The sequence below is a fragment of the Phyllobates terribilis genome, unplaced genomic scaffold (assembly GCF_046119375.1).
Source record: "Phyllobates terribilis strain yellow unplaced genomic scaffold, ASM4611937v1 Scaffold_4__5_contigs__length_816908805, whole genome shotgun sequence".
In the NCBI taxonomy this organism is placed as follows: Eukaryota; Metazoa; Chordata; class Amphibia; order Anura; family Dendrobatidae; genus Phyllobates; species Phyllobates terribilis.
Genome location: NW_027362764.1, coordinates 798,394,347 through 798,417,688, shown reverse-complemented (window position 1 = coordinate 798,417,688; position 23,342 = coordinate 798,394,347). Strand labels below are relative to the sequence as shown.

The following is a 23,342-nucleotide window of genomic DNA, read 5'->3' as shown; positions in this document are numbered from 1 at the left end:
TCAGGGCGCCCCCGATGTGTACGGACTCATTAGGGCTGTGATCAGACTGCAGTTCACCTTGGGCGCCTGTGTGGGGCGCTGTACTGTGTTTTCTGGCCTCTCTGCTGGGTGTAATGCATTCCTATGAGCCGGGGGTGCAGTGTATCCCCGATAATCAGGCTGCTATTCTCTGCACGTGTTGTAGGCTCTTCTGTCACATCATGTAGAGCCGCACACAGTGAGAGGCTGGGTTACCGCAGGATGTGAATTGATACATACACGAGGGGACAGTCTGTACACTGCTATACCACTCCATCTCATTCAACACAGGATGGAGAGTCCCAACACAGCGCACACGCCACTTCCGGCGGCTTCAGCTGACTTCCGGGAGCACAAACATGGCGGCGGTGGTGTCAGCGACCTCTCCGCACAGAAACTACAGTGCTGCGCTCACCATGGACGCGGTAATCTCACCAAACTTTATTAGTAGCGAGCAGACAGCTGACAGGCGGATATATATATATATGTGTATGTGTATGGGAGCGGGCAGAGGATATATATATATATATACACAGAGGAGGGGAGGATAGTCACAGTGAGGAGTATATATATATATGTGTACACTGTGTATGGGGGGATGGGAGCAGGCAGAGGATATATATATATATATATATATATATATATATATATATATATATATATATATATAGACAGAGGAGGGGAGGATAGTCACAGTGAGGAGTGTGTGTGTGTATATATATATATATATATATATATATATATGTATAATGTATGAGAGCAGGACAGTGTGACACCAGGAAGAAGTGATGGACGGTGGAAATGACGAGTCGTCACTGATCTTTATGTGATGGGCACAGCATGATCACGACCTCTGGAGTCTGACCCTCGTGCAGAAATCCTGGCACCTCCGCCCTCCATCACTGAGGTCATTAATGGTCGTGTGAGGAAGGAAATCCTCAGTATCCGCGGCCAGCAGCTCCTGTGTAATCACCGACCAATCACGTCCCTGATGAGCTGGATGGAGACAAGTCCAGAGAGGCTGCAGCCAGGGGAGCAGGTTTAGGCCACGCAGGCGCTCACAGTAGTGCGAGGAACATGCGTCCTGTGTTAGAGAAATGGCCGCACCTCTGGCTCCACCACTAAATCAATGTAACGCCGAGCTGTTAGTGCATCTACAATGAGGAATAGAGGGGTCCGGCTGTCGTACATGCTGCCCTCCCTGCTCCTGCTGGAGGTGCAGACCCTGCCTCCCCCTCTCCCCCTTGCTGGAGGTGCAGACGCCCCACACCCTTCCCCCTTGCTGGAGGTGCAGACGCCCCACACCCTTCCCCCGCTGGAGGTGCAGACGCCCCACACCCTTCCCCCGCTGGAGGTGCAGACGCCCCACACCCTTCCCCCGCTGGAGGTGCAGACGCCCCACACCCTTCCCCCGCTGGAGGTGCAGACGCCCCACACCCTTCCCCCGCTGGAGGTGCAGACGCCCCACACCCTTCCCCCGCTGGAGGTGCAGACGCCCCACACCCTTCCCCCGCTGGAGGTGCAGACGCCCCACACCCTTCCCCCGCTGGAGGTGCAGACGCCCCACACCCTTCCGCTGGAGGTGCAGACACCCCCCCCACTGGAGGTGCATACCCTAGTGACACCGCACTATCGGCGTCCAACGTCCAATTTCACTTGCAGCGCAGATCGGATCTCTACGCGCCATTGCTCAAATCTTATGAGATCACAAGGGGAGGTTGCACCAGTCCTACTCATGAGATTATGGTCTGGGGGGCAGCTTGTATGACAGCCGGACCCCTCTATTCCTCATTGTAGATGCACTAACAGCTCGGCGTTACATTGATTTAGTGGTGGAGCCAGAGGTGCGGCCATTTCTCCAACACAGGACGCATGTTCCTCGCACTACTGTGAGCGCCTGCGTGGCCTAAACCTGCTCCCCTGGCTGCAGCCTCTCCGGACTTGTCTCCATCCAGCTCATCAGGGACGTGATTGGTCGGTGATTACACAGGAGCTGCTGGTAGTGAATCAAAATGATCAGTGGCCATTAATAACCTCAGTAATAGCGGCCGAGGCCGGAGGTGCCGGGATTTCTGCACGAGGCTCAGACTCAGGACTGGAGGAATTCAGAGGTTTAGAACATTTCGTTTCCATTTTCCATCATGTACTGATCGGTATTGTCTCCATCCGGTAATTTTCACCACTTGTTCCAGGTGTTACAATTTCACTGTTGAAGAATGTGTGTGTATATATATTATATTATGATCTGAGGAGTATGGTCAGGGCACATATACATAGGGAGTGTAGTCTGTATGTACATCCGCAGGTCTTGTGTGGTACGGATATATCCGTGTCCCATCGTTGTTTCTCACACATTAGACCCTCTGAGTAGATTTAGGATTTTCTTGTAAATTATCTGAGAAATCTTTGTTGTATTTCAGGAGTGACTCTGCAGGATTTTGGGTCCCTTTTTCTGCCGTTATGTAATGACCTTGAAACATGTCTCGAGAAAGAAAGCTCTTTCGCCAGGATCCGTCTCCGGGTCCAGAAGGTTTCTCAGACTCCAGCAGCACGTCCTCGCAGGAAGGTTCCTCCACTTCTGCTAAGGCAGCACTAAGAGGTCCCCGGACTAGGAGCCAGGGTCATTTCCCCTTCAGCTTCTTGCCCGTTGACTGTCAGCTCCATGTGTTCTCATTCCTCTCTGAAATCGAGAAGTGTACGGCGGCTTTGGTCTGCTCAGACTGGAGTAAACTCATGCGTACGCCGCGACTATGGAGAGTGGCCGACTTTATGAGGCTTGGGGCTGTCCTCTCGGGTATGGATGGAGTGCTGGTATCGGTGAGGGAGTTTGAGAGGTGGAAGGAGTGGGTGCACCAGTACGCGTACCATCTGACGTCCCGTGGAGCGTGCTTGTCGGTCCTTCGGGCTAGTTTTGATTTGGGAGATCAGAGGACCAAGTGGGCCGACTTCCTTCTTCAGTTTCTGGATGGTGTTCACTGCGGAGACCTTCAGGAGTTAGAGTTGAATTGGACGTTGACGCATCTGGAGCCTCTCGATATTTATCCACCAGGTAGCATGGCACAAATATGTCTGGCCAAGACTGACCAGTTCAACAGCTTTCAGACTCTTTTTGAGCGCCTCACTCGTACATCCCCCAAGTTGAGCCGCATAAAGCTGCCGTTTGATTGGTCAGAGCATTCGGTATCGCTTCTCACAAACTTTCAAAATCTCAGCACATTAGAACTGAACTATTTCTGGGTCTTTAAGAGCGTCCGGCCAGAAATAATGCAACAGCTTACGAGATCCCTTCCCAAGCTGAAGACTTTGATCCTTCAGGTTCTTGTTCCTGTAAAGGACTTGGGCGTCTCCTACCCTATGGAGTCTAAATCTCTGGAGTTTTTGGATGTTTCTCAGAGTCGTGGACTGGTGTTCAGTTATCTCGATTTACCTTCCTTGAAAGAACTTAAGATAAAAAAAACCATCAGGGGCATCATCTTGAATCGTAGAACACGGGTCGCCCTTCAAACCCGATGGACATGTTTATATGACTTAATCAAGGTAGGCACGCCAAAGCTTGAGGTGTTCAACTCACACACGTTGCTTCCAAACTGGCAGACGCAGACTTACCTGGAGCTGAGCGAGGTCCTCCTGCAGTGTTGTTACTGCATCCAACACACAGACACGTGGCTCCTCTGAGCCGGACCACCTGAGTTGGACCACCTGCTCCACCCATACATCTCAGGAACTCATCACAGGACTGACCTCATCTCTCACATAGTCCTGAGGAGCACCATTGTGTCACGTGAAAGAGACCTCCATTAGACTCTAAGTAACTCTTACTTTTAGCCTGAGGGTGTGAAGTCATTCCTACTCCAAAATCAAAAACTCCTTGGTAAATTTTATGCTTTTTAAAAACCTTCTTCAGCTTTTACTTACCAGTTTCTGTTTTTTTTGTTTCTTCATTCTTAATCCCGTAGTTGCCTCCTCTGGTTCCCCCCAAGTGTTGAGGACAACCTATGACGTTTCCTTTTTAGGTGAAGCAGATATGCTGTCCTTGGGCTCTTGTAATGGAAAGTATTGCGGTGTGGACTTGTGTAAAAGGTGCAGTGATGAGACACTCACCTTTGACCTTTAGGCTTTTAATCATTCATCCGAGAGGTTGTGAAATGTGAACTCCGAGTGACCCTTATGTGGTTGAGGAGAGATAAAAGTTAGAGGAGAACTTTCCTTGTGCAGAGAGGGGCTGGGATGTTCGCCATCGAGTCTAGGAGGAGCCCCTCCTGTAGACATCAGAGGTTCAGAAGATTGAGACCTAAAAAGTCTTGGATGACTTTGTCGATGCACCTTGACACTCGCCCCGGTAGCCCAACTGTTCAGGTTTTCTTCTATTGGTTGCTTTTATTAACAAACCACTAAAAAAGTCCCAGTGGCTCTGAACCTTTACACATTCTGCCCATCCATGTGAAGTAGCGTGTCCTCGTTTTGCCTCTTCCTGTCCACGCCCCAAGGATGGTCTAATAAGGTCCTTAGTATGGGCCCGAGGTCACTAAACGGTCAGGGAGGGACACCATTAAATGAGATTAAAATTGTCAACACTTTCTGTAGTTTTCATTCATCTTGATGTCCTCCAGTTGAGGGGTACACGCTGGGTTCTTTGAAAACCCAAAATGACTGTTTTACGATGCGTCTTCTTGGTTATATCACGGTGGGGAGATCATAGGCCTGTGAGGGTGGAATTTCCTATGAACTCTGCTGACCTGTTAGATACGGTCGCCCGTGTCAGTAGGTGCTAGAACGTGGTGAAGCCTTCATACCAGTTACTTGGCCGTCAGTTTATAATATTACGTACAAACCCTTTGCTGCTGTATACTAGGAAATGGGCAACATGTTTCCATATACAGTACAGACCAAAACTTTGGACACACCTTCTCATTTAAAGATTCTGTATTTTCTTGACTATGAAAATTGTACATTCACACTGAAGGCATCAAAACTATGAATTACCACATGTGGAATTATATACTTAACAAAAAAGTGTGAAACAATTGAAAATATGTCTTATATTCTAGGTTCTTCAAAGTAGCCACCTTTTGCTTTGATGACGGCTTTGCACACTCTTGGCATTCTCTTGATGAGCTTCAAGAGGTAGTCACCGGAAGTGGTCTTCCAACAATCTTGAAGGAGTTCCCAGAGATGCTTAGCACTTGTTGGCCCTTTTGCCTTCACTCTGCGGTCCAGCTCACCCCAAACCATCTCGATTGGGTTCAGGTCTGGTGACTGTGGAGGCCAGGTCATCTGGCGTAGCCCCCCATCACTCTCCTTCTTGGTCAAATTGCCCTTACACAGCCTGGAGGTGTTTGGGGTCATTGTCCTGTTGAAAAATAAATGATGGTCCAACTAAACGGAAACCGGATGGAATAGCATGCCGCTGCAAGATGCTGTGGTAGCCATGCTGGTTCAGTATGCCTTAAATTTTGAATAAATCCCCAACAGTGTCACCAGCAAAGCCCCCCCACACCATCACACCTCCTCCTCCATGCTTCACGGTGGGAACCAGGCATGTAGAGTCCATCCGTTCACCTTTTCTGCGTCGCACAAAGACACGGTGGTTGGAACCAAAGATCTCAAATTTGGACTCATCAGACCAAAGCACAGATTTCCACTGGTCTAATGTCCATTCCTTGTGTTCTTTAGCCCAAACAAGTCTCTTCTGCTTGTTGCCTGTCCTTAGCAGTGGTTTCCTAGCAGCTATTTTACCATGAAGGCCTGCTGCACAAAGTCTCCTCTTAACAGTTGTTGTAGAGATGTGTCTGCTGCTAGAACTCTGTGTGGCATTGACCTGGTCTCTAATCTGAGCTGCTGTTAACCTGCGATTTCTGAGGCTGGTGACTCGGATAAACTTATCCTCAGAAGCAGAGGTGACTCTTGGTCTTCCTTTCCTGGGGCGGTCCTCATGTGAACCAGTTTCTTTGTAGCGCTTGATGGTTTTTGCAACTGCACTTGGGAACACTTTCAAAGTTTGCCCAATTTTTCGCACTGACTGACCTTCATTTCTTAAAGTAATGATGGCCACTCGTTTTTCTTTACTTAGCTGCTTTTTTCTTGCCATAATACAAATTCTAACAGTCTATTCAGTAGGACTATCAGCTGTGTATCCACCTGACTTCTGCACAACACAACTGATGGTCCCAACCCCATTTATAAGGCAAGAAATCCCCACTTATTAAACCTGACAGGGCACACCTGTGAAGTGAAGACCATTTCCGGTGACTACCTCTTGAAGCTCATCAAGAGAATGCCAAGAGTGTGCAAAGCCGTCATCAAAGCAAAAGGGGGCTACTGTGAAGACCCTAGAATATAAGACATATTTTCAGTTGTTTCACACTTTTTTGGTAAGTATATAATTCCACATGTGGTAATTCATAGTTTTGATGCCTTCAGTGTGAATGTACAATTTTGATAGTCATGAAAATACAGAATCTTTAAATGAGAAGGTGTGTCCAAACTTTTGGTCTGTACTGTATGTATGGCACGATGATGAGGCCGGATCAGAAGCAGGGCGGCATTGTCAGCCGCAGAGGTCAGATGTATCTTATAGCTAACAACCTGCCACAAGGGCTGCCATCGGTGCCATTAACCCCCTAGATGTCCTTGTCAGTAGCGACCACAGGATAAACATATGGAGTTTTTTACAGATGGGGCTCCCTCTTTAACCCCATAGGCACTCTGCGATCAGGGGGTGATTTTGGAGGCCATGATAACCCCAGTCCAAGTAAGGACCAGCTACGGTGGCTTGTTAGTCCCACTGATGGCAGAGCCTATTGGGCCTCCTATCAGTCTGATTCCCTGCAGTACATAGGTATTGCAGGGTATTAGACCACTGGTTAGAAAAATGAAAAGTCAAGTTCTGTATTGTGACTAAGTTAAAGCTAAAAAAAAAAAAAAAAAAAAAAAAAAAAAAAAGTTTCAATAAAGTTTTATAAGAATATAACAAAAAAAAATACAAAATAAAGTACAAAAAAATGGAAAAAATGTATCGCTGCTAAAAACGTATTTATCTAAACACGAAGGTAAACTAAATAGGAGCGCAGAATAGTCTGGAATGACCCGAACAATAGCACTGTCTCATTATTTAACCCGTACGGTGAATGCCATGAAAAAAAACAAAAATCCTAACAGAACACAAAAAAATGGAACAAAAAGGGATCGAAAAGTCGTTTATAAAAATAACCGTTCTCTCATCTCATAGACACGAGGCCCTGGTACGGCTCCGAGTATCACCAAGCATCGCTGGTAGAAAAACGTAAAAATATATATAAATGTGGTTTGGCTGTGACCATAATCAACAGACGATCAATGGGGCCAAATATAAAAAACATAAAGTGATTGAAAAATGTTATGTCGCCCAAAATGGCAACAAGTAACTCTTCAAAAATCCCGCTGCCAGAGGCAGATGACCCCTCCGGAGCCCTGCAGCCCAAACCACAGCTGACCCCTCCGGAGCCCTGCAGCCCAAACCACAGCTGACCCCTCCGGAGCCCTGCAGCCCAAACCACAGCTGACCCCTCCGGAGCCCTGCAGCCCAAACCACAGCTGACCCCTCCGGAGCCCTGCAGCCCAAACCACAGCTGACCCCTCCGGAGCCCTGCAGCCCAAACCACAGCTGACCCCTCCGGAGCCCTGCAGCCCAAACCACAGCTGACCCCTCCGGAGCCCTGCAGCCCAAACCACAGCTGACCCCTCCGGAGCCCTGCAGCCCAAACCACAGCTGACCCCTCCGGAGCCCTGCAGCCCAAACCACAGGTGACCCCTCCGGAGCCCTGCAGCCCAAACCACAGCTGACCCCTCCGGAGCCCTGCAGCCCAAACCACAGGTGACCCCTCCGGAGCCCTGCAGCCCAAACCACAGGTGACCCCTCCGGAGCCCTGCAGCCCAAACCACAGGTGACCCCTCCGGAGCCCTGCAGCCCAAACCACAGGTGACCCCTCCGGAGCCCTGCAGCCCAAACCACAGGTGACCCCTCCGGAGCCCTGCAGCCCAAACCACAGGTGACCCCTCCGGAGCCCTGCAGCCCAAACCACAGGTGACCCCTCCGGAGCCCTGCAGCCCAAACCACAGGTGACCCCTCCGGAGCCCTGCAGCCCAAACCACAGGTGACCCCTCCGGAGCCCTGCAGCCCAAACCACAGGTGACCCCTCCGGAGCCCTGCAGCCCAAACCACAGCTGACCCCTCCGGAGCCCTGCAGCCCAAACCACAGCTGACCCCTCCGGAGCCCTGCAGCCCAAACCACAGCTGACCCCTCCGGAGCCCTGCAGCCCAAACCACAGCTGACCCCTCCGGAGCCCTGCAGCCCAAACCACAGGTGACCCCTCCGGAGCCCTGCAGCCCAAACCACAGGTGACCCCTCCGGAGCCCTGCAGCCCAAACCACAGGTGACCCCTCCGGAGCCCTGCAGCCCAAACCACAGGTGACCCCTCCGGAGCCCTGCAGCCCAAACCACAGGTGACCCCTCCGGAGCCCTGCAGCCCAAACCACAGCTGACCCCTCCGGAGCCCTGCAGCCCAAACCACAGCTGACCCCTCCGGAGCCCTGCAGCCCAAACCACAGGTGACCCCTCCGGAGCCCTGCAGCCCAAACCACAGGTGACCCCTCCGGAGCCCTGCAGCCCAAACCACAGGTGACCCCTCCGGAGCCCTGCAGCCCAAACCACAGGTGACCCCTCCGGAGCCCTGCAGCCCAAACCACAGGTGACCCCTCCGGAGCCCTGCAGCCCAAACCACAGGTGACCCCTCCGGAGCCCTGCAGCCCAAACCACAGGTGACCCCTCCGGAGCCCTGCAGCCCAAACCACAGGTGACGCGCAACATGGGGCATTGCTGAGGAGATCCCACGTAAAGAAGTTGTCCGGGTCTGATCATTGGATAGATCCAACTCTGAGCCCAAAAGGCTTCTCTGATCCCGGCTCCGTGCCCAAACAGAACTGTGTGACCCCCTATACGGTACTGTGCTCGGGAGAAATAGTGTAATAATGTTTTTCTGTTTAGCTATGGTAAAGATGAAACATTTTGATCTAAATCTACTTATTGTAACAAATGTAATTTCTCATCCCAATAGTAAAGAGATCGATGAAACGTGATCACCGCCTGTCGCTTCCATCATCAGTATCTGGTGACCGCCCGTCACCTCCATCATCAGTATCTGGTGACCGCCTGTCGCTTCCATCATCAGTATCTGGTCACCGCCCGTCTCCTCCATCATCAGTATCTGGTGACCGCCCGTCACCTCCATCATCAGTATCTGGTGACCGCCCGTCACCTCCATCATCAGTATCTGGTGACCCCCTGTCCCCTCCATCATCAGTATCTGGTGACCGCCCGTCACCTCCATCATCAGTATCTGGTGACCGCCCATCACCTCCATCATCAGTATCTGGTGACCGCCCGTCACCTCCATCATCAGTATCTGGTGACCGCCCGTAACCTCCATCATCAGTATCTGGTGACCGCCCGCCACCTCCATCATCAGTATCTGGTAACCGCCCGTCCCCTCCATCATCAGTATCTGGTGACCCCTGTCCCCTCCATCATCAGTATCTGGTGACCGCCCGTCACCTCCATCATTAGTATCTGGTGACCGCCCGTCACCTCCATCATCAGTATCTGGTGACCGCCCATCACCTCCATCATCAGTATCTGGTGACCGCCCGTCACCTCCATCATCAGTATCTGGTGACCGCCCGTAACCTCCATCATCAGTATCTGGTGACCGCCCACCACCTCCATCATCAGTATCTGGTAACCGCCCGTCCCCTCCATCATCAGTATCTGGTGACCGCCCGCCACCTCCATCATCAGTATCTGGTGACCGCCCGTCACCTCCATCATCAGTATCTGGTGACCGCCCGTCACCTCCATCATCAGTATCTGGTGACCCCCTGTCCCCTCCATCATCAGTATCTGGTGACCACCCGTCACCTCCATCATCAGTATCTGGTGACCGCCCGTCACCTCCATCATCAGTATCTGGTAACGAGCTCAAAAGAAGAAAAATGAATTGAGAGTCCATAGTAGATGTGCAGTATAGATAACTGTTGTTGAAGGGTTATATATAGTAAGGTGGGAAAAAGAACCAGATGAAAAAATCGAACACATATCTGAGTCAAAGTCACAAAATATCTCTGTATGATTATATATATATATATATACACTGCTCAAAAAAATACAGGGACCCCTGAAATCCCCCCTCCTAGATCTGAATGAATGGAATCTTCTCAGTGAATACTTTGTTCTGTAGAAGCTGAATGTGCTGACAACAAAATCACCCAAAAATCATCAATGGAAATCACATTTATTACCCAATGGAGGCCTGGATGTGGAGTCACCCCCAAAATTACAGTGGAAAAACACTACAGGCCGATCCAACTGTGATGTAATGTCCTTAACACAAGTCACAATGAGGCTGAGTATTGTGTGTGGCCTCCACGTACCTGTATGACCTCCCTACAACGCCTGGGCATGCTCCTGATGAGGCTGAGTATTGTGTGTGGCCTCCACGTACCTGTATGACCTCCCTACAACGCCTGGGCATGCTCCTGATGAGGCTGAGTATTGTGTGTGGCCTCCACGTACCTGTATGACCTCCCTACAACGCCTGGGCATGCTCCTGATGAGGCTGAGTATTGTGTGTGGCCTCCACGTACCTGTATGACCTCCCTACAACGCCTGGGCATGCTCCTGATGAGGCTGAGTATTGTGTGTGGCCTCCACGTGCCTGTATGACCTCCCTACAACGCCTGGGCATGCTCCTGATGAGGCTGAGTATTGTGTGTGGCCTCCACGTGCCTGTATGACCTCCCTACAACGCCTGGGCATGCTCCTGATGAGGCTGAGTATTGTGTGTGGCCTCCATGTGCCTGTATGACCTCCCTACAACGCCTGGGCATGCTCCTGATGAGGCTGAGTATTGTGTGTGGCCTCCACGTGCCTGTATGACCTCCCTACAATGCCTGGGCATGCTCCTGATGAGGCTGAGTATTGTGTGTGGCCTCCACGTGCCTGTATGACCTCCCTACAACGCCTGGGCATGCTCCTGATGAGACTGAGTATTGTGTGTGGCCTCCACGTGCCTTTATGACCTCCCTACAACGCCTGGGCATGCTCCTGATGAGGCTGAGTATTGTGTGCGGCCTCCACGTGACTGTATGACCTTCCTACAACGCCTGGGCATGCTCCTGGTGAGGCTGAGTATTGTGTGCGGCCTCCACGTGCCTGTATGACCTCCCTACAACACCTGGGCATGCTCCTGATGAAGCTGAGTATTGTGTGTGACCTCCACGTGCCTGTATGACCTCCCTACAACGCCTGGGCATGCTCCTGATGAGGCTGAGTATTGTGTGCAGCCTCCACGTGCCTGTATGACCTCCCTACAACGCCTGGGCATGCTCCTGATGAGGCTGAGTATTGTGTGTGGCCTCCACGTGCCTGTATGACCTTCCTACAACGCCTGGGCATGCTCCTGATGAGGCTGAGTATTGTATGTGGCCTCCACGTGCCTGTATGACCTCCCTACAACGCCTGGGCATGCTCCTGATGAGGCTGAGTATTGTGTGTGGCCTCCACGTGACTGTATGACCTTCCTACAACGCCTGGGCATGCTCCTGGTGAGGCTGAGTATTGTGTGTGGCCTCCACGTGCCTGTATGACCTCCCTACAACACCTGGGCATGCTCCTGATGAAGCTGAGTATTGTGTGTGGCCTCCACGTGCCTGTATGACCTCCCTACAACGCCTGGGCATGCTCCTGATGAGGCTGAGTATTGTGTGCGGCCTCCACGTGCCTGTATGACCTCCCTACAACGCCTGGGCATGCTCCTGATGAGGCTGAGTATTGTGTGTGGCCTCCACGTGCCTGTATGACCTCTCTACAATGCCTGGGCATGCTCCTGATGAGGCTGAATACTGTGTGTGGCCTCCACGTGCCTGTATGACCTACCTACAACGCCTGGACATGCTCCTGATGAGGCTGAGTATTGTGTGTGGCCTCCACGTGCCTGTATGACCTCCCTACAACGCCTGGGCATGCTCCTGATGAGGCTGAGTATTGTGTGTGGCCGCCACGTGCCTGTATGACTTCCCTACAACGCCTGGGCATGCTCCTGATGAGGCTGAGTATTGTGTGTGGCCTCCACGTGCCTGTATGACCTCACTACAACGCCTGGGCATGCTCCTGATGAGGCTGAGTATTGTGTGTGGCCCCCACGTGCCTGTATGGCCTCCTTACAACGCCTGGGCATGCTCCTGATGAGGCTGAGTATTGTGTGTGGCCTCCACGTGCCTGTATGAACTCCATACAACGCCTGGGCATGCTCCTGATGAGGCTGAGTATTGTGTGTGGCCTCCACGTGCCTGTATGACCTCCCTACAACGCCTGGGCATGCTCCTGATGAGGCTGAGTATTGTGTGTGGCCTCCACGTGCCTGTATGACCTCCCTACAACGCCTGAGCATGCTCCTGATGAGGCTGAGTATTGTGTGTGGCCTCCACGTGCCTGTATGACCTCCCTACAACGCCTGGGCATGCTCCTGATGAGGCTGAGTATTGTGTGTGGCCTCCACGTGCCTGTATGACCTCCCTACAACGCCTGGGCATGCTCCTGATGAGGCTGAGTATTGTGTGTGGCCTCCACGTGCCTGTATGACCTCCCTACAACGCCTGGGCATGCTCCTGATGATGCTGAGTATTGTGTAAGGCCTCCACGTGCCTGTATGACCTCCCTACAACGCCTGGGCATGCTCCTGATGAGGCTGAGTATTGTGTGTGGCCTCCACGTGCCTGAATGACTTCCCTACAATGCCTGGGCATGCTCCTGGTGAGGCTGAGTATTGTGTGTGGCCTCCACGTGCCTGTATGACCTCCCTACAACGCCTGGGCATGCTCCTGATGAGGCTGAGTATTGTGTGTGGCCTCCACGTGCCTGTATGACCTCCCTACAACGCCTGGGCATGCTCCTGATGAGGCTGAGTATTGTGTGTGGCCTCCACGTGCCTGTATGACCTCCCTACAATGCCTGGGCATGCTCCTGATGAGGCTGAGTATTGTGTGTGGCCTCCACGTGCCTGTATGACCTCCCTACAACGCCTGGGCATGCTCCTGATGAGGCTGAGTATTGTGTGTGGCCTCCATGTGCCTGTATGACCTCCCTACAACGCCTGGGCATGCTCCTGATGAGGCTGAGTATTGTGTGTGGCCTCCACGTGCCTGTATGACCTCCCTACAACGCCTGGGCATGCTCCTGATGATGCTGAGTATTGTGTAAGGCCTCCACGTGCCTGTATGACCTCCCTACAACGCCTGGGCATGCTCCTGATGAGGCTGAGTATTGTGTGTGGCCTCCACGTGCCTGAATGACTTCCCTACAATGCCTGGGCATGCTCCTGGTGAGGCTGAGTATTGTGTGTGGCCTCCACGTGCCTGTATGACCTCCCTACAACGCCTGGGCATGCTCCTGATGAGGCTGAGTATTGTGTGTGGCCTCCACGTGCCTGTATGACCTCCCTACAACGCCTGGGCATGCTCCTGATGAGGCTGAGTATTGTGTGTGGCCTCCACGTGCCTGTATGACCTCCCTACAACGCCTGGGCATGCTCCTGATGAGGCTGAGTATTGTGTGTGGCCTCCACGTGCCTGTATGACCTCCCTACAACGCCTGGGCATGCTCCTGATGAGGCTGAGTATTGTGTGTGGCCTCCACGTGCCTGTATGACCTCCCTACAACGCCTGGGCATGCTCCTGATGAGGCTGAGTATTGTGTGTGGCCTCCACGTGCCTGTATGACCTCCCTACAACGCCTGGGCATGCTCCTGATGAGGCTGAGTATTGTGTGTGGCCTCCACGTGCCTGTATGACCTCCCTACAACGCCTGGGCATGCTCCTGATGAGACTGAGTATTGTGTGTGGCCTCCACGTGCCTTTATGACCTCCCTACAACGCCTGGGCATGCTCCTGATGAGGCTGAGTATTGTGTGTGGCCTCCACGTGCCTGTATGACCTCCCTACAACGCCTGGGCATGCTCCTGATGAGGCTGAGTATTGTGTGTGGCCTCCACGTGCCTGTATGACCTCCCTACAACGCCTGGGCATGCTCCTGATGAGGCTGAGTATTGTGTGCGGCCTCCACGTGACTGTATGACCTTCCTACAACGCCTGGGCATGCTCCTGGTGAGGCTGAGTATTGTGTGCGGCCTCCACGTGCCTGTATGACCTCCCTACAACACCTGGGCATGCTCCTGATGAAGCTGAGTACTGTGTGTGACCTCCACGTGCCTGTATGACCTCCCTACAACGCCTGGGCATGCTCCTGATGAGGCTGAGTATTGTGTGCGGCCTCCACGTGCCTGTATGACCTCCCTACAACGCCTGGGCATGCTCCTGATGAGGCTGAGTATTGTGTGTGGCCTCCACGTGCCTGTATGACCTTCCTACAACGCCTGGGCATGCTCCTGATGAGGCTGAGTATTGTATGTGGCCTCCACGTGCCTGTATGACCTCCCTACAACGCCTGGGCATGCTCCTGATGAGGCTGAGTATTGTGTGTGGCCTCCACGTGACTGTATGACCTTCCTACAACGCCTGGGCATGCTCCTGGTGAGGCTGAGTATTGTGTGTGGCCTCCACGTGCCTGTATGACCTCCCTACAACACCTGGGCATGCTCCTGATGAAGCTGAGTATTGTGTGTGGCCTCCACGTGCCTGTATGACCTCCCTACAACGCCTGGGCATGCTCCTGATGAGGCTGAGTATTGTGTGCGGCCTCCACGTGCCTGTATGACCTCCCTACAACGCCTGGGCATGCTCCTGATGAGGCTGAGTATTGTGTGTGGCCTCCACGTGCCTGTATGACCTCTCTACAATGCCTGGGCATGCTCCTGATGAGGCTGAATACTGTGTGTGGCCTCCACGTGCCTGTATGACCTCCCTACAACGCCTGGACATGCTCCTGATGAGGCTGAGTATTGTGTGTGGCCTCCACGTGCCTGTATGACCTCCCTACAACGCCTGGGCATGCTCCTGATGAGGCTGAGTATTGTGTGTGGCCGCCACGTGCCTGTATGACTTCCCTACAACGCCTGGGCATGCTCCTGATGAGGCTGAGTATTGTGTGTGGCCTCCACGTGCCTGTATGACCTCACTACAACGCCTGGGCATGCTCCTGATGAGGCTGAGTATTGTGTGTGGCCCCCACATGCCTGTATGGCCTCCTTACAACGCCTGGGCATGCTCCTGATGAGGCTGAGTATTGTGTGTGGCCTCCACGTGCCTGTATGACCTCTCTACAACGCCTGGGCATGCTCCTGATGAGGCTGAGTATTGTGTGTGGCCTCCACCTGCCTGTATGACCTCCCTACAACGCCTGAGCATGCTCCTGATGAGGCTGAGTATTGTGTGTGGCCTCCACGTGCCTGTATGACCTCCCTACAACACCTGGGCATGCTCCTGATGAGGCTGAGTATTGTGTGTGGCCTCCACGTGCCTGTATGACCTCCCTACAACGCCTGGGCATGCTCCTGATGAGGCTGAGTATTGTGTGTGGCCTCCACGTGCCTGTATGACCTCCCTACAACGCCTGGGCATGCTCCTGATGAGGCTGGGTATTGTGTGTGGCCTCCACGTGCCTGTATGACCTCCCTACAACGCCTGGGCATGCTCCTGATGAGGCTGAGTATTGTGTGTGGCCTCCACGTGCCTGTGTGACCTCCCTACAATGCCTGGGCATGCTCCTGATGAGGCTGAGTATTGTGTGTGGCCTCCACGTGCCTGTATGACCTCCCTACAATGCCTGGGCATGCTCCTGATGAGGCTGAGTATTGTGTGTGGCCTCCACGTGCCTGTATGACCTCCCTACAACGCCTGGGCATGCTCCTGATGAGGCTGAGTATTGTGTGTGGCCTCCACCTGCCTGTATGACCTCCCTACAACGCCTGAGCATGCTCCTGATGAGGCTGAGTATTGTGTGTGGCCTCCACGTGCCTGTATGACCTCCCTACAACGCCTGGGCATGCTCCTGATGAGGCTGAGTATTGTGTGTGGCCTCCACGTGCCTGTATGACCTCCCTACAACGCCTGGGCATGCTCCTGATGAGGATGAGTATTGTGTGTGGCCTCCACGTGCCTGTATGACCTCCCTACAATGCCTGGGCATGCTTCTGATGAGGCTGAGTATTGTGTGTGGCCTCCACGTGCCTGTATGACCTCCCTACAACGCCTGGGCATGCTCCTGATGAGGCTGAGTGTTGTGTGTGGCCTCCACGTGCCTGTATGACCTCCCTACAACGCCTGGGCATGCTCCTGATGATGCTGAGTATTGTGTAAGGCCTCCACGTGCCTGTATGACCTCCCTACAACGCCTGGGCATGCTCCTGATGAGGCTGAGTATTGTGTGTGGCCTTCACGTGCCTGTATGACCTCCCTACAACGCCTGGGCATGCTCCTGATGATGCTGAGTATTGTGTAAGGCCTCCACGTGCCTGTATGACCTCCCTACAACGCCTGGGCATGCTCCTGATGAGGCTGAGTATTGTGTGTGGCCTTCACGTGCCTGTATGACCTCCCTACAACGCCTGGGCATGCTCCTGATGAGGCTGAGTATTGTGTGTGGCCTCCACGTGCCTGTATGACCTCCCTACAATGCCTGGGCATGCTCCTGATGAGGCTGAGTATTGTGTGTTGCCTCCACGTGCCTGTATGACCTCCCTACAACGCCTGGGCATGCTCCTGATGAGGCTGAGTATTGTGTGTGGCCTCCACGTGCCTGTATGACCTCCCTACAACGCCTGGGCATGCTCCTGATGAGGCTGAGTATTGTGTGTGGCCTCCACGTGCCTGTATGACCTCCCTACAACGCCTGGGCATGCTCCTGATGAGACTGAGTATTGTGTGTGGCCTCCACGTGCCTTTATGACCTCCCTACAACGCCTGGGCATGCTCCTGATGAGGCTGAGTATTGTGTGTGGCCTCCACGTGCCTGTATGACCTCCCTACAACGCCTGGGCATGCTCCTGATGAGGCTGAGTATTGTGTGTGGCCTCCACGTGCCTGTATGACCTCCCTACAACGCCTGGGCATGCTCCTGATGAGGCTGAGTATTGTGTGTGGCCTCCACGTGCCTGTATGATCTCCCTACAACGCCTGGGCATGCTCCTGATGAGGCTGAGTATTGTGTGTGGCCTCCACGTGCCTGTATGACCTCCCTACAACGCCTGGGCATGCTCCTGATGAGGCTGAGTATTGTGTGTGGCCTCCACGTGACTGTATGACCTTCCTACAACGCCTGGGCATGCTCCTGGTGAGGCTGAGTATTGTGTGCGGCCTCCACGTGCCTGTATGACCTCCCTACAACACCTGGGCATGCTCCTGATGAAGCTGAGTATTGTGTGTGGCCTCCACGTGCCTGTATGACCTCCCTACAACGCCTGGGCATGCTCCTGATGAGGCTGAGTATTGTGTGCGGCCTCCACGTGCCTGTATGACCTCCCTACAACGCCTGGGCATGCTCCTGATGAGGCTGAGTATTGTGTGTGGCCTCCACGTGCCTGTATGACCTCTCTACAATGCCTGGGCATGCTCCTGATGAGGCTGAATACTGTGTGTGGCCTCCACGTGCCTGTATGACCTCCCTACAACGCCTGGACATGCTCCTGATGAGGCTGAGTATTGTGTGTGGCCTCCACGTGCCTGTATGACCTCCCTACAACGCCTGGGCATGCTCCTGATGAGGCTGAGTATTGTGTGTGGCCTCCACGTGCCTGTATGACTTCCCTACAACGCCTGGGCATGCTCCTGATGAGGCTGAGTATTGTGTGTGGCCTCCACGTGCCTGTATGACCTCACTACAACGCCTGGGCATGCTCCTGATGAGGCTGAGTATTGTGTGTGGCCCCCACGTGCCTGTATGGCCTCCTTACAACGCCTGGGCATGCTCCTGATGAGGCTGAGTATTGTGTGTGGCCTCCACGTGCTTGTATGACCTCCCTACAACGCCTGGGCATGCTCCTGATGAGGCTGAGTATTGTGTGTGGCCTCCACGTGCCTGTATGACTTCCCTACAACGCCTGGGCATGCTCCTGATGAGGCTGAGTATTGTGTGTGGCCTCCACGTGCCTGTATGACCTCCCTGCAACGCCTGGGCATGCTCCTGATGAGGCTGAGTATTGTGTGTGGCCTCCACGTGCCTGTATGACCTCCATACAACGCCTGGGCATGCTCCTGATGAGGCTGAGTATTGTGTGTGGCCCCCACGTGCCTGTATTACCTCCCTACAACGCCTGGGCATGCTCCTGATGAGGCTGAGTATTGTGTGTGGCCTCCACGTGCCTGTATGACCTCCCTACAACGCCTGGGCATGCTCCTGATGAGGCTGAGTATTGTATGTGGCCTCCACGTGTCTGTATGACCTCCCTACAACGCCTGGGCATGCTCCTGATGAGGCTGAGTATTGTGTGTGGCCTCCACGTGCCTGTATGACCTCCCTACAACGCCTGGGCATGCTCCTGGTGAGGCTGAGTATTGTGTGTGGCCTCCACGTGCCTGTATGACCTCCCTACAACGCCTGGGCATGCTCCTGATGAGGCTGAGTATTGTGTGTGGCCTCCACGTGCCTGTATGACCTCCCTACAACGCCTGGGCATGCTCCTGATGAGGCTGAGTATTGTGTGTGGCCTCCACGTGCCTGTATGACCTCCCTACAATGCCTGGGCATGCTCCTGATGAGGCTGAATATTGTGTGTGGCCTCCACGTGCCTGTATGACCTCCCTACAACGCCTGGGCATGCTCCTGATGAGGCTGAGTATTGTGTGTGGCCTCCACGTGCCTGTATGACCTCCCTACAACGCCTGGGCATGCTCCTGATGAGGCTGAGTATTGTGTGTGGCCTCCACGTGCCTGTATGACCTCCCTACAACGCCTGGGCATGCTCCTGATGAGACTGAGTATTGTGTGTGGCCTCCACGTGCCTTTATGACCTCCCTACAACGCCTGGGCATGCTCCTGATGAGGCTGAGTATTGTGTGTGGCCTCCACGTGCCTGTATGACCTCCCTACAACGCCTGGGCATGCTCCTGATGAGGCTGAGTATTGTGTGTGGCCTCCACGTGCCTGTATGACCTCCCTACAACGCCTGGACATGCTCCTGATGAGGCTGAGTATTGTGTGTGGCCTCCACGTGCCTGTATGACCTCCCTACAACGCCTGGGCATGCTCCTGATGAGGCTGAGTATTGTGTGTGGCCTCCACGTGACTGTATGACCTTCCTACAACGCCTGGGCATGCTCCTGGTGAGGCTGAGTATTGTGTGCGGCCTCCACGTGCCTGTATGACCTCCCTACAACACCTGGGCATGCTCCTGATGAGGCTGAGTATTGTGTGTGGCCTCCACGTGCCTGTATGACCTCCCTACAACGCCTGGGCATGCTCCTGATGAGGCTGAGTATTGTGTGCGGCCTCCACGTGCCTGTATGACCTCCCTACAACGCCTGGGCATGCTCCTGATGAGGCTGAGTATTGTGTGCGGCCTCCACGTGCCTGTATGACCTCCCTACAACGCCTGGGCATGCTCCTGATGAGGCTGAGTATTGTGTGTGGCCTCCACGTGCCTGTATGACCTCTCTACAATGCCTGGGCATGCTCCTGATGAGGCTGAATACTGTGTGTGGCCTCCACGTGCCTGTATGACCTCCCTACAACGCCTGGACATGCTCCTGATGAGGCTGAGTATTGTGTGTGGCCTCCACGTGCCTGTATGACTTCCCTACAACGCCTGGGCATGCTCCTGATGAGGCTGAGTATTGTGTGTGGCCTCCACGTGCCTGTATGACCTCACTACAACGCCTGGGCATGCTCCTGATGAGGCTGAGTATTGTGTGTGGCCCCCACGTGCCTGTATGGCCTCCTTACAACGCCTGGGCATGCTCCTGATGAGGCTGAGTATTGTGTGTGGCCTCCACGTGCCTGTATGACCTCCATACAACGCCTGGGCATGCTCCTGATGAGGCTGAGTATTGTGTGTGGCCTCCACGTGCCTGTATGACCTCCCTACAACACCTGGGCATGCTCCTGATGAGGCTGAGTATTGTGTGTGGCCTCCACGTGCCTGTATGACCTCCCTACAACGCCTGGGCATGCTCCTGATGAGGCCGAGTATTGTGTGTGGCCTCCACGTGCCTGTATGACCTCCCTACAACGCCTGGGCATGCTCCTGATGAGGCTGAGTATTGTGTGTGGCCTCCACATACCTGTATGACCTCCCTACAACACCTGGGCATGCTCCTGATGAGGCTGAGTATTGTGTGTGGCCTCCACAGGCCTGTATGACCTCCCTACAACGCCTGGGCATGCTCCTGATGAGGCTGAGTATTGTGTGTGGCCTCCACGTGCCTGTATGACCTCCCTACAACGCCTGGGCATGCTCCTGATGAGGCTGAGTATTGTGTGTGGCCTCCAGGTGCCTGTATGACCTCCCTACAACACCTGGGCATGCTCCTGATGAGGCTGAGTATTGTGTGTGGCCTCCACGTGCCTGTATGACCTCCCTACAACGCCTGGGCATGCTCCTGATGAGGCCGAGTATTGTGTGTGGCCTCCACGTGCCTGTATGACCTCCCTACAACGCCTGGGCATGCTCCTGATGAGGCTGAGTATTGTGTGTGGCCTCCACATGCCTGTATGACCTCCCTACAACACCTGGGCATGCTCCTGATGAGGCTGAGTATTGTGTGTGGCCTCCACAGGCCTGTATGACCTCCCTACAACGCCTGGGCATGCTCCTGATGAGGCTGAGTATTGTGTGTGGCCTCCACGTGCCTGTATGACCTCCCTACAACGCCTGGGCATGCTCCTGATGAGGCTGAGTATTTTGTGTGGCCTCCACGTGCCTGTATGACCTCCCTACAACACCTGGGCATGCTCCTGATGAGGCTGAGTATTGTGTGTGGCCTCCACGTGCCTGTATGACCTCCCTACAACGCTTGGGCATGCTCCTGATCAGGCTGAGAATTGTGTGTGGCCTCCACGTGCCTGTATGACCTCCCTACAACGCCTGAGCATGCTCCTGATGAGGCTGAGTATTGTGTGTGGCCTCCACGTGCCTGTATGACCTCCCTACAACGCCTGGGCATGCTCCTGATGAGGCTGAGTATTGTGTGTGGCCTCCACGTGCCTGTATGACCTCCATACAACGCCTGGGCATGCTCCTGTTGAGGCTGAGTATTGTGTGTGGCCCCCACGTGCCTGTATTACCTCCCTACGACGCCTGGGCATGCTCCTGATGAGGCTGAGTATTGTGTGTGGCCTCCACGTGCCTGTATGACCTCCCTACAACGCCTGGGCATGCTCCTGATGAGGCTGAGTATTGTGTGTGGCCTCCACGTGTCTGTATGACCTCCCTACAACGCCTGGGCATGCTCCTGATGAGGCTGAGTATTGTGTGTGGCCTCCACGTGCCTGTATGACCTCCCTACAACGCCTGGGCATGCTCCTGATGAGGCTGAGTATTGTGTGTGGCCTCCTCGTGCCTGTATGACCTCCCTACAACGCCTGGGCATGCTCCTGATGAGGCTCAGTATTGTGAGTGGCCTCCACGTGTCTGTATGACCTCCCTACAACGCCTGGGCATGCTCCTGATGAGGCTGAGTATTGTGTGTGGCCTCCTCGTGCCTGTATGACCTCCCTACAACGCCTGGGCATGCTCCTGATGAGGCTCAGTATTGTGAGTGGCCTCCACGTGTCTGTATGACCTCCCTACAACGCCTGGGCATGCTCCTGATGAGGCTGAGTATTGTGTGTGGCCTCCACGTGCCTGTATGATCTCCCTACAAAGCCTGGGCATGCTCCTGATGAGGCTGAGTATTGTGTGTGGCCTCCACGTACCTGTATGACCTCCCTACAACGCCTGGGCATGCTCCTGATGAGGCTCAGTATTGTGAGTGGCCTCCACGTGTCTGTATGACCTCCCTACAACGCCTGGGCATGCTCCTGATGAGGCTGAGTATTGTGTGTGGCCTCCACGTGCCTGTATGATCTCCCTACAACTCCTGGGCATGCTCCTGATGAGGCTGAGTATTGTGTGTGGCCTCCACGTGCCTGTATATGACCTCCCTACAACGCCTGGGCATGCTCCTGATGAGGCTGAGTATTCTGTGTGGCCTTCACGTGCCTGTATGACCTCCCTACAACGCCTGGGCATGCTCCTGATGAGGCTCAGTATTGTGAGTGGCCTCCACGTGTCTGTATGACCTCCCTACAACGCCTGGACATGCTCCTGATGAGGCTCAGTATTGTGTGTGGCCTCCACGTGCCTGTATGATCTCCCTACAACTCCTGGGCATGCTCCTGATGAGGCTGAGTATTGTGTGTGGCCTCCACGTACCTGTATGACCTCCATACAATGCCTGGGCATGCTCCTGATGAGGCTGAGTATTGTGTGTGGCCTCCACATGCCTGTATGACCTCCCTACAACGCCTGGGCATGCTCCTGATGAGGCTGAGTATTGTGTGTGGCCTCCACTTGCCTGTTTGACCTCCCTACAACGCCTGGGCATGCTCCTGATGAGGCTGAGTATTGTGTGTGGCCTCCACGTGCCTGTATGACCTCCCTACAACGCCTGGGCTTGCTCCTGATGAGGCTGAGTATTGTGTGTGGCCTCCACGTGCCTGTATGACCTCCCTACAACGCCTGGGCATGCTCCTGATGAGGCTGAGTATTGTGTGTGGCCTCCACGTGCCTGTATGACCTCCCTATAAAGCCTGAGCATGCTCCTGATGAGGCTGAGAATTGTGTGTGGCCTCCACGTGCCTGTATGACCTCCCTACAACGCCTGGGCATGCTCCTGATGAGGCTGAGTATTGTGTGTGGCCTCCACGTGCCTGTATGACCTCCCTACAATGCCTGGGCATGCTCCTGATGAGGCTGAGTATTGTGTGCGGCCTCCACGTGCCTGTATGACCTCCCTACAATGCCTGGGCATGCTCCTGATGAGGCTGAGTATTGTGTGTGGCATCCACGTGCCTGTATGACCTCCCTACAACGCCTGGACATGCTCCTGATGAGGCTGAGTATTGTGTGTGGCCTCCACGTACCTGTATGACCTCCCTACAACGCCTGGGCATGCTCCTGATGAGGCTGAGTATTGTGTGTGGCCTCCACGTGCCTGTATGACCTCCCTACAACGCCTGGGCATGCTCCTGATGAGGCTGAGTATTGTGTGTGGCCTCCACGTGCCTGTATGACCTCCCTACAACGCCTGAGCATGCTCCTGATGAGGCTGAGTATTGTGTGTGGCCTCCACGTGCCTGTAT

General features: G+C 54.0%; 1 protein-coding gene across 1 annotated transcript; it reads left to right on the top strand.

Annotated features, from left to right (window-relative positions):
• Positions 1 to 339: 339 nt before the first annotated feature.
• Positions 340 to 4,583, top strand: LOC141266091 (uncharacterized). Its single transcript, XM_073680001.1, has 2 exons — positions 340 to 443; positions 2,439 to 4,583. Exon 2 carries the CDS (start codon positions 2,497 to 2,499, stop codon positions 3,691 to 3,693), a length of 1,197 nt encoding a protein of 398 aa, XP_073536102.1. The 5' UTR covers positions 340 to 443; positions 2,439 to 2,496; the 3' UTR covers positions 3,694 to 4,583.
• Positions 4,584 to 23,342: the final 18,759 nt, after the last annotated feature.

Bases quoted from the DNA above. Each gene is read 5' to 3' on its own strand.
- LOC141266091 (XM_073680001.1), top strand. From the start codon at position 2,497: ATGTCTCGAGAAAGAAAGCTCTTTCGCCAGGATCCGTCTCCGGGTCCA.